At 42.6% G+C, this 12097-nt stretch overlaps 1 protein-coding gene across 1 annotated transcript in view; it reads right to left on the bottom strand.

The window, feature by feature from the left end:
* Positions 1-2432, bottom strand: part of LOC133450756 (regulator of G-protein signaling 3-like) — a 45275-nt gene extending 42843 nt beyond the window's left edge. Inside the window, exons 1-2 of the mRNA XM_061729609.1 lie at positions 2355-2432; positions 2153-2203 (exon numbers count right to left, since the gene is read on the bottom strand). Coding sequence (XP_061585593.1) covers positions 2153-2203; positions 2355-2400 — 97 coding nt within the window. The 5' untranslated portion in view covers positions 2401-2432. The remainder of the gene's footprint in view (positions 1-2152; positions 2204-2354) is intronic.
* Positions 2433-12097: the final 9665 nt, after the last annotated feature.

Consider the following 12097-nt stretch of genomic DNA (forward strand, 5'->3'; position numbering starts at 1 on the left):
AAATCTTCCCCCAGTTATAACTAATATAGAAACATGCAGCATGTGTTGTCTTCATTCTAAGGCTTATACAAGACTTTTCATTTTTTGCGGCTCCAGACATATTCGTTTTTTGTGTTTTTGGTCCAATATGACTAAAACATTTTGGGTTGCCGAGCCCTGGTCTAACCCTAAGTAGGCGTTGCCCTGACGACCTGAGGGTTGTGGTTGGTTCATCATGGACCAGGAGATCAGAGATGTGTTTTGCTCTGAGACCAGACAGAGTTTTATAAACCAACAGCAGGATTTAACATCTATTCTGGGACAGACAGGAAGTCAGATCTAAGACCTGGACTTATACGGTCCACTCTGCTGGTCTTAGTGACGACTCGACTCTCTTGGTCTCAGCAAGGACTCAGGTCTCTCGGCCTTCAGTTCAAATTTCTGTTAGTGCATGTAAACATAGACTGCGTTTCCATGCATCAATAACCCTTTTAAAACCTGAATATTGGCAATAACCCGAATTTGCACAGCCATGTAAACACCAATAACCCCTTTGAATAACCCGAATTTGCTCATATTCAGGTTTTTAAAAACCTGAATATGACCCCTGGGTTACTCCTTTTAAAACCCGAATATTAAACGCCAAACGGAATATCCCGATCAAAAGGAACAGGAATGTGTTTTCTGCACATGCTCTGTTCACAAGGAATCCTGGTCTTTTGAGTCCAGGAAGTTCTTATAAACATGGAGAAACCAAGACCAGGAGGAGACTAATCACTTCATAAATGTAATGAAGGATATGAACATTTCTGCATTTGTAGACGGTAGAAAGTACCGGGATAGAAGATTTACAAGAAGGTGAGAGAAAAGTTGCACGAAGCAGCATTTGTTTTGAATTTGGATACAGGAAGAGGAAGCGGAAATGACGGGAATTGCGTCATGACGTTCTCCGTGCGTCGCTGGTTTGATCCAGATTTCTCAAATGATTAATTACCATGTAAACAGAATATTCCGAATGTTACAGTAACCGGAATATTAGCAATAACCCAAATTTTGACTGCATGTAAACGTAGTCATAGTGAATGTCCAGAGAAAATAAAAAGCAAGGTAACTCATGGGCAACATAATACAAACAAACTAATAATGCAAGTTTAAAAGAAAACAAACAAAAAGAAAACACAAAATAGTCCCTGTCACCGAATATGATCTGGAGAGCCATTTACACACAACGTTCGGAACAACACTGACTGATCATGTCCAGGACTGGTATTGAACCAAATCCTCAAAAGAACCTCGTGAGACCCTGGCCAAAACTTCTGGAACACGATCTGAGGTTACCGAGAAAAATAATCATCACATTTTCAGACAATACTGTGATTGTAGGCAGAGTGACCAACCACAAACTGGTGGCCTACACAAACTGAAGACACTTCTGTCCATCACTTGACAGCATCCGGGGAGAGGAGATGATGCATTTGATGCTCAAATACCCGGGACTTCCCATCAGCCAATGCTGTGGACACCAGATACTCCACCAACCATCTAAACCGTCACAACATACAGTAGATCTGAACGTGGTTCCTCTGCCGACCCATAGGGTCCAGATCAAACCTCCAGGTCCTCTGCCGACCACCAGGGTGCAACAACTGAACTTTAGAAAGTCCCTTTAGAAACCTTGGATGATGTCACCGTGGAATCATCCAAACCTCTTCCCTGAACATGTTCCTGTGCATCGTCCTGTCTCAACATGTTATTGCAGAACATCTTCGAAGGCTAGTCGCTAAAATCGGTTCCTCGCATCTCTGACTATACAGAGTCACTGTTTTAGTGTCATTTGTTAACTGTATCTGCAACGGTGCGTGGTGAGGTTGTTTCCTGCTGAACTGAGCAGGAACTCACACAGCAAAGATCTGATCTATATCAGGGGTAGGCAGTCCTGTGCTGCCTGTTTTAGATGTGTCCCGGCGTCAGCACACTCTGACAACAAAGTTGTGCACATCTTGATGACAAGCTGATGATGACTATTAATTAGAATCAGGTGTGTTGATGCAGGGACCATCTAGGACATGCAGGACAGTGCACTCGAGGACCAGGGGTCACTTCCCCTGAGCTATCTCATCAGTATTCTGACGTCTGAATGACCTCTGCTCTCATTGGCTGCTGGGGACCTTACTGTGCACGGAGAGATGTCCCGCCTCTGCAGTGATTGACAGACGCAGCCGACCTATAGAGACAGAGACAGACGACAGAGAGGTTATTCAGCCAATCAGAAACTCTGATGGATGGATAGAGAGATAGAGAGATAGAGACAGAGAGACAGACAGACAGACAGACAGACAGACAGACAGACAGACAGACAGACAGACAGATACAACCTCTCCCTCTGAAGGCAGATGAGTGGATCTTCCTCCTTCTCCTCATCTTGGTCTCAGTTCCCGTCCCAATCTCAGTCCTTACTAGTTCCCCTCCTCCTCCTCCTCCTCCTCCTCCTCCTCCTCCTCCTCCTCCTCCTCTGCAGGATCCTGTACCCGGGTCTCGCTCAGAACTCCTGCAGTCTTTGTCCCGGATCACCAAAGACCGGTGTGAAACTAGACCTGCAGGTCTCTGCAGACCTGAGGTGGACCTGGACATAACCTGGGACCAGAGCACACAGATAGAGATTAGACATTTGGTTAAAACTAATTGTCTTCTCACTCTTTATTATAGTCTAATTTACCCATATCTCTCTTATACTGTAATATAGTCTGGGCCAGTACTTTTCCCACAACATTACATACAATTTTGGTTTGTCAGAAACGTTTTGTTCAGATTCATACAGCCCCTCCACTCCTTTGTTTCAGAAACTTTATATTCTCAACATTTATAACATAAATATTTATCAGACATGTGTTTTTATTTATAAGGTCTTAGAGGAGGAAAGCATTCCTGCTCACCTCAAAGACTATTTCACTACAAACTCTCAGGTCCAGAATTATGCAACCCGTCAGGCGTTAGATCTGCATCCTCCAAAATGTGTTACAACCAGGGGTAAATATGCAATACGGTAAAGGGGTCAAACTATGGAATACATATTCCCATTTAGCAAAAAAAATGCTTCTCTGTACAAGGTTTTAAAGGATGTCTGAAACACCACTCACTTTTTGTTTTTTGAATGGAACTGCTCTAGCATAAGTAATGGATGTGCTGAAAAATGTTGTCGTCTTGTGTAATCTCCTTGAAATTATTATTTGTTTGTGTTCATTTGGTTTGTTATTTAGTGGTTTATTTTTTGTTTGTTTTTTAATTATTAAATTGTACTCTTTATCGTTATTCATATATCCGATCATTTTTCTTTTGTGTAAATTCTTTGTAATTTTCATTTATTTCTATCATCTATAGATTTCTAACTACTCATTTGTATATTTTGTTTTTATAAGTATGATAGTACATTTTATGTTAACCATAGGTGGAGGCCCCTGATAAGCTCTTTGAGTTTTCGCCTCTTCCTACACTTTAATTTGTAAAGTTGTTACTTTTATTTGTGTAATGTTTAACTGTGCAAATAAATACATCTAAAAATCTAAATCTATAGGTGAATGATTGTGATCCAGGAGCCCCCAGAGTCCCGATCAGCTTGTTTTCCTCAGTTACCTGCGAGGTGGTTCCAAACTGTTGGTTCTGGTCCAGATGTTCCTCTTCAGGACCGGAGTCAGCCTGGTGTGTGGGGATCACAGCTGGAATCCCCTCACACCCTCGGACCTGCACACTGGTCTGAATCCTGGTCTTCTTCACCAGCGCCATCCGGACCTCTGGTCTGCAGGACCAAACCTCCCCCTCAGACCTGAATCCAAGACGAACTCCATGCCTGGATCTGGTCTTGCTTCTGGTCTGTGAAGACCTGCAGGGAGTCCAATCCCTTTAGATTCTGGACCTTCTGTTTCTGAATAGAGGCTGAACAAGAAAGTGGACTCACCGTATCTCCTCTTTGTTCAGGTTTAGGGTTCTTCTGGGCCTCTGCAGATCCTCTCCTGGATCTTCGTTCTCCTTGCAGCCTCCTCTTCTCCTCTTAATCCCCCCTTCCTCCTCTCTGGAACTCCTTTTTATGCCTGGAGCCAGCTGGGCCTGCTGGTCAAGGAGTCCAGATCCAACACGGGGTCTAGGAAACAGGGGCCGGATTCACAAAACATTCTTAAGAAAAAACTTAAGAATAAATGGTATTCTTGAAATTAAAGTTCTCAAATTTGTTCTTGACCTTTTTCTTAACTTTAAGACAACCTTGACCCGTCTTAAAATGTCTTCTGTGAAAAGGTAATAATAATAATATTAATAAGCCTCTAATATCACCTTTTTCAACACATTTTAGACAAGTTTAGACTAGTAAGTCATAGTTTGAGGATATACTTTGTAATTAATTACACAAAGTGTCAGGGTTTTGACACTTCCTCCCAGTTTTAGTTTCAGTTCTGTCTTGCCCCGCCTGTGTCCCATCTGCCCTGATTGTGTCCGCACCTGTGTCTCGTCTTGTCTCGTTATCCCCTCAGTATATCTTGTCTTGTCATTCCTTGGTTCCTTGTCGGTCTGTACTGTTCCCTCCTCCATGTGCTCCCAGTTTTGTTCTTTGTTACTTGTGGTTTTTGATCCTGCTCTGCAGCGCCTTGTTTTTGCCTTTTTATGGAATAAATCCCTTTTGTTTTTGAGAACTCCTGCCTCCAGCCTCCCTCTGTCTCCTGCACTTGGGTCCTGGAAAACCTAACCCTGACAGAACGGACCGACCCCCTGACCAGCCTGCCAAGCTCCCAGACCGACCCCCTGACCAGCCTGCCAAGCCCCCAGACCGACCCCCTGACCAGCCTGCCGCAGTCCCAGACCGACCCTCTGAACAGCCTGCCAAGCCCCCAGACCGACCCCCTGACCAGCCTGCCGCAGTCCCAGACCGACCCTCTGACCAGCCTGCCAAGCTCCCAGACCGACCCCCCTGACCAGCCTGCCGCGCCCCCAGACCGACCCCCTGACCAGCCTGCCGCGCCCCCAGACCGACCCCCTGACCAGCCTGCCGCGCCCCCAGACCGACCCCCTGACCAGCCTGCCGCGCCCCCAGACCGACCCCCTGACCAGCCTGCCGCGCCCCCAGACCGACCCCCTGACCCGCCTGCCGCGCCCCCAGACCGACCCCCTGACCCGCCTGCCGCGCCCCCAGACCGACCCCCTGACCAGCCTGCCAAGCCCCCAGACCGACCCCCTGACCAGCCTGCCAAGCCCCCAGACCGACCCCCTGACCAGCCTGCCAAGCCCCCAGACCGACCCCCTGACCAGCCTGCCAAGCCCCCAGACCGACCCCCGGATCCGCCTGTTACGCCCCAAGGGCGACCCCCCCGAACTGCCTCGCCGGTCTGCCCGGAGGACGGCCCCCGGAGCTTTGGCCATGTGTTGGCCAGGGCCCTCCTCCGGACCCCCTCCTCCTGCCCGGGGTGGGGGGTTTTGGGACATCTGGAATCTGTCCCTTGAGGGGGGGGTTCTGTCAGTTTCACAGTGTAGGATAGGTATTTTTTACTGTTGAACTCACTCCCCTGTTTTTCCAGATCCTGCCACCCTAATCAGCCAGAGATCCACTCATTCCCTTCACCTGTGCTTCCCCACCCAGCTCCACACCTGGTTTCCCTCATCAGCAGTTCCCCTCATATACCGGCCATTTCCACCTTCTAGTTTGCCAGATTGTCGTGTGTTTTTGCCTCGCTTTCCAGCCTTCATATCCTGTTCTGTTCCTGCCTGCCTGCCTGTCTTTGACCCTGCCTGATTCTTGGTTTATGGATTTTTGCCTGCCCGTTTTGGTTTTGTTTGCCTGATCTGCCTGACTACCCGGTTTGACCCCTGCCTGCCTTTTGACAAAGATTAAAGCCTCTTGGACTCTGATCCTGCCTGGTGTTGTGCATTTGGGTTCTCTGTCCTGTCTGAGCTGTGACACAAAGAGCCTGTTAACTGTTTGTTAGCATGTTAGTTAATTATTATTAATTTTCCCCAATAGTATTTTTTTTCGCACATTAATCTCATCCACCATAACCTTGAAAAGTTCCTGCATCTCTTTTTCTCCTTCTCCATGTTTAGTGAGTGACTGACGGTTAAGACACAAACTACCTATAAATGTTGTTTGTTGGCGCGTGCAATGCAATGACATATTTTAAGAAGTTCTTAAGTAGGAAAAATAAGAAATTCGTAAGAAATGACAGTTCTTAAGACGGTTCTTAAGAAAATATTGAGGAATTGCACTTAAGAACTTTCTTATGAACTTCTTAATTTTAGATCTTAAGACATTTCTTAAGATCGTTCTTAAGAACATATTGGTGAATCTGGCCCCTGGACGAGGTCTCAAGTGACCCCTGCTCACAATGGAGTCCACAATACACGTCCGTCTCGTTGTAGTTCTGAGTGTCCAGTGGATGGAGAGAACAAGAGACAGAAGGACTGAGAGGACAGCAGGACTAAGGCAAGTTTATTTCTATAACACAATTCAACAACAAGGTTATTCACAGTGATTTACTCATGATCATCAGAGCTGGGTAGAGGAGCCAAAAATTGTACTCAAGTAAAAGTACTGTTACTTCAGAATAATGTGACTCAAGTAGAAGTAAAAAGTAGTTATCCAAATAATTACTTGAGTAAAAGTAAAAAAGTACTTGGTGAAAAAACTACTCAAGTACTGAGTAACTGTTGAGTAACTGAGGTCAGTCTGATTAATTTTTTTAACACAACCATTCAAACAGACAAAAGTACAAAATAATCATCTTCAGGCAAATTAAATCAATAAAAAAATAAAATAAATTAAAATGAATAAAAAATAAAAAATAGCTTAAATTAAAACAATCTTAAAGTAAATTCAAGTACTTTAATAAATAATAAAATAAATGAATTAATAACAGACCCCTGTGACCCTGAAGGATAAAGTGGGTATAGATAATGGATGGATGGATGGATGGATGGAATTAATAACAGAATAAAAAAATACATTAAGCACAAGTAGCACAAAATTTCAAGCCTTTGTACTTTTTTAACCAGGCAGAACTAGAACAAGCCACTCATAGAACTCAAACTCATATAAACTCTGTGTGTGTTTGAGTCTGTGTAAATGTGACAAAACGTGCAAAAACAAACATTTTTCCCAAAGAATCACTCAGTGATGTCATGAGATTGACGCGTACGCGGATAAAAGAGATAAAAGAAAAGTAACAGCTCAACGTAGCCTAATGTAGCGGAGTAAGAGGAACAGTTTCTTCTTCACAAATCTACTCAAGTAAAAGTAAAAAGTATAGTGATTCAAAACTACTCCTAAAAGTACAACATTTCCCAAAATTCACTCAAGTAAATGTAACGGAGTAAATGTAACTCGTTACTACCCAGCTCTGATGATCATAGTGATTTCTGAATGTTAGTTGATTTACATACTGGATGACTCTGATTTATAAGGCTCTTCTTGGCTTGGTTCCTGGTTATTTATGTTTATTTCTTCAGAGAACTAAAAGCCATTATGCTTTAAGGTCGAATTACATTTTGCACCTGGCTGTTCCTCGTGTTCGGACTAACTTGGGGAAAAAAGCTTTTAGTTTCTCTGCACCCTCTGCGTGGAATAACCTCCAACATGAACTAAAAATGCCTGAACTTGTTTCATTTGAAGCCTTTTTGCTCACTTCTTAAAAACCGACAGCGGGAATCCTTTCTGCAGTGCCTGTGTTTTTAAACTACATGTGCCCGTGTTCTTAAATTTCAAATTATTTCTGAAGTTATTGTTTTTACATATTACTGAAGTCACCACTACCGCACTTTATTTGCTAAACAGTTTGCTCTCTCATTTTAATGTTTATTTGGTGATTGCTGTTATTTGTGTGTTATTTGTGGACGTGTTGCTGCTGCTTCCTTGGCCAGGTCACCCTTGGAAAAGAGGTCTTGACCTCAATGGGTCTTTTTATCTGGTTAAATAAAGGTGAAATAAAAAATACAAATTCAAATTTAAATAAAAAGCATGATTTACAGAGGACATGTGCGGTGCTCGTCCCTGAACGGGACCAGGTCGTAATGAACTGCTGCAGAAAAGGTTGTTCGAGTTCAAACGTGAAGAAACAAACGAGGTGAGACAGCAGCGAAGCTCGTCACACTAATAAACACTAACCAGGAGATTAAGGGATTAACACACTCCTGTGAGCGCTCCCGCTGCCAGGATGCATGTTCCCGGAGGTCAGGGGTCCACACCGCTGCCTCTGCTTCTACCTTTAATTCTGCTTCATATTAAAGGTCTGGGCCTTTTCAAACTTCAGTAACTTTCAACTGGGAGCTCGGCTGCTGGATAAAATGGAAATGTTCCACTTCAAATGGAGTTAGCCTGGTGCTAATGTAATCAACGGTGCATTTGGCAGGGTAAACACAATCGACTTAGAGTTAGCTCAAATTAGTGAACTTGAAATGTTTATCAAGTTTAAGATCAGCTTAGCTGGCTCAAGTAAACTTGTAGTGAATCAAGTTAGAGTTCTCTCTTTTCCTGCTCTGTCCCTCTGGTCTTCAGCAGGAGGGTTCCCCCTAATGATCCAGGTCCTGGTCCAGGTTTCTTCCCCCCTAAATAGTCCATGTTCCAGACCAGATATCAGTACTAAAGGTGACAAAACTGGCTTATAATTTTTGAAAAGATCCATGTCTGTAGATGATATTTTAGTATGATAACCTTCCTGAGTGGCAGCTGGATCATAGACTACGTTTACATGCAGTCAAAATTTGGGTTATTGCTAATATTCCGGTTACTGAAACATTCAGAATATTCCGTTTACATGGTAATTAATCATTTGGGATATCTGGATCAAACCAGCGACGCACGGAGAACGTCATGACGCAATTCCCGTGATTTCTGCTTCTTCTTCCTGTATCCAAATTCAAAACAAATGCTGCTTCGCGCAACTTTTCGCTCACCTTCTTGTAAATCTTCTATCCCGGTACTTTCTAGCGTCTACAAATGCAGAAATGTTCATATCCTTCATTACATTTATGAAGTGATTAGTCTCCTCCTGGTCTTGTGTTTCTCCGTGTTTACAAGAACTTCCTGGACTCAAAAGAACAGGATTCCTTGTGAACAGAACATGCGCAGAAAACAAATTCATGTTCCGTTTGATGGGGATATTCCGTTTGGCGTTTACATGACCAAATATTCAGGTTAGAAAAGGAGTAACCCAGGGCTCATATTCGGGTTTTTAAAAACCCGAATATGAGCAAATTCGGGTTATTCAAAGGGCTTATTGGTGTTTACATGGCCGTGCAAAACCGGGTTATTGCTAATATTCGGGTTTTAAAAGGGTTATTTATGCATGGAAACGCAGTCATAGTTATCAGCTCATGAAGTTAAAACGCCCTTCAGAAAATTACATTTTAGATGCTGCTGCATATCCTGGTTTAGACTCATGTACAGGAAATCTGTTAATGTTTCACAATATTGTATTTGGTATCATTTTAAAGGGGACCTTTTAAGCATTCATTCAAGCTAAGATGTGAATCTTTCTGACCAACATAGAGGTCACTGCAGCTCTTTAAACTATAAACAACACACATTTTTACACCATTTTCGCCTAAATTATATACTATCTTTTATCCCTGTGTCATCTAGGAACAACAGAGACACAAAATACAAAAACTGGAATACTCACAGGACCATAAGGATTCAGGAAATGCATCACATCTTAGCTTGAATGAATGCTTAAAAGGTCCCCTTTAAAATGATACCAAACACAATATAGTGAAACATTGACAGATATCCTGTACATGAGTCTAAACCAGGATATGCACCAGCATCTAAAATGTAATTTTCTGAAGGGGGTGGTAACTTCATGAGCTGATAACTATGATACAGCTGCCACTCAGGAAGGTTATCATACCAAAATATCATCTATAGACATGGATCTTTTCAAAAATCATAAGTAAGTTTAGTCACCTTGAGTGGTGCTGACCAGTGAATTTTTGGTCTCTGGCCCGTGGACTATAAAGGGGAGTTTTTACCTGCCGTTTTTTATGTTATAATTGCTCGGGGGTTTATGTTCATGTTCTGGGTCTCTGGAGATATCCTAGAAACAACTTCTGTTGTAATGGACTCAGATACAATTGAATTGAATTAGAGTTAGCTCGGGGTAGCTGGGTCCAGTAAACTTGTAGTGAATCAAGTTAGAGTTAGCTCAAGTGCACTGCAAAAACTCAAAATCTTACCAGGAATATTTGTTATATATTTGCTTATTTCTAGTTAAAATGTCTCATTTTTAGTCAAAAAATCTCTACACTGAAAACAAACTGAATACCAGAAAAATAAGTTGTTATTTGACAATTTTCACCTGTTTCAAGTAAATTTTCACTTGAAATAAGTAGAAAAATCTGCCAGTGGGACAAGATTTATCTTCTACTGACAGATGTTTCTATTTATTTTAAGTGAAAATCTACTTGAAACAGGTGAAAATTGTTTGTTTTTTGAGTTTTTGAGTCTCGTCTTAAGTGTAATGAGATTCTTTTGACTAAAAATTAGACATTTTAACTAGAAATAAGACAAATATTCTTGTTAAGATTTTAAGTTTTTGCAGTGTGTAAATTAGCGTTAATAAGCTGGCTCCATTAAACTGATGAAATCAAGTTTAAGTTATCGCAGGTTCAGGCTCTGGTCAGACCTCTGCACACTTCTGGATCTGAACATTTAGTCTGGATTCTTTTCAACACATTTCCTTGTAGATTTCTCTCTTAATCTATTTCAAACAAAGCATTTATCACGTATAAGTGACAGTTCAGACTCAGTCTCACCTTTTCCTGCCACGCAGGGATGCTGCGTCCATCACTTCCATGTCCTAACCCACCAGGCAGCTGAGTTAGCAGCGCTCCAACGTCTGTCTGCAAGTCTCTTTCTGTGAGTTTCTTTCAGCAGGAGTACAAAATTCAAACTGACTTTGGTTTTTCATTCAACATCAGCCATCCACAGCTGCTTCCATCTGTTCTGTCAAAATAAAAGGTTCTCATCCTGAAGTGAAGGCTTTCGGGGCTCATGGCCAGGATCAGTTTGGCTTTCCCTGGACACTGGAATGCATGCAGACCGTCACCAGAGCAACTGCATATAAAGATGCTTGTGTCTCGGCGAGGACTTCTTGGAACATTTATTGTTTGGTGTTGGGTTTTTCTTTATGAGTGTAGTTGAACTTTTTAGCATCTCCAGTCTGTAGTGTTTGGAACGTCAGCAGCTCTGCAACCAGAACCAGCTCTGGACTCTTGTTTTGAAAAGACACGTTTGGTTTGCTGTGTTGATGAAGGGAAATTCCAGGAGCTTCAGTCAGGTCACTTCCTGCGCTCTCGAGCAGAGCAGACACACATGTGTAACTCATTATCAGCAAGGGGAGGGGGTGTTTCCACGGCAACAACCCAAACTTCAGTCAGACATTTGGGTTAAAGAGCAACGATGTAAACAACATATTCATAATCCAACACGGTCTGATCCTGTCTGACACAAAACCAAATCTGAAGGAAGAACACGATTTTAAATGGATTGCCTGAATGTAAAGGAGAGAAGCTTTTATCTGGATTCCTGAGGATCAGTTCTGAGCTTCTGACTCGGCGACAGAGCTAAACGGTCCTTTCGATGAAGACGGACTAGACCCATTTCTGTTACCGATCCAGACTTGCGCAGAAACTTTTAGAACCTTTCATACCAACCCAGAACCTTCCAGACGTACCTTGAATTGTATGGAGCTAGAACAGTCTCATAATTCGCAAATGCACACACCGATTCACAAATGAACAGAACAATTCACACGTGCATAGGACAAGATACACAAATGTATTTTTGATGCACACACTAATAAAGGAAGACATCTGATTGGTTGCAGATCCTTCGTGTTAAAAAAAACGTATTTGTGGATCTAGTCACGTCATAGGAGTCTCAAAACTCACACGCAAATCCAGCGCAGCTCACAGACAAAAAAACGTTTGTAAATGAAGTTATATTTGTGTGTGCATCAAAAATACATTTGTGTATCTTGCCCTACGAACGTGTGAATTGTTCTGTGCATTTGTGAAACAGTGTGTGCATTTGCGAATTATGAGACCGTTCTAGCTCCATAGAATTGATCTTAGTGGTCTCCTAGTA

This window comes from Cololabis saira, chromosome 9, assembly GCF_033807715.1.
Source record: "Cololabis saira isolate AMF1-May2022 chromosome 9, fColSai1.1, whole genome shotgun sequence".
In the NCBI taxonomy this organism is placed as follows: domain Eukaryota; kingdom Metazoa; phylum Chordata; class Actinopteri; order Beloniformes; family Belonidae; genus Cololabis; species Cololabis saira.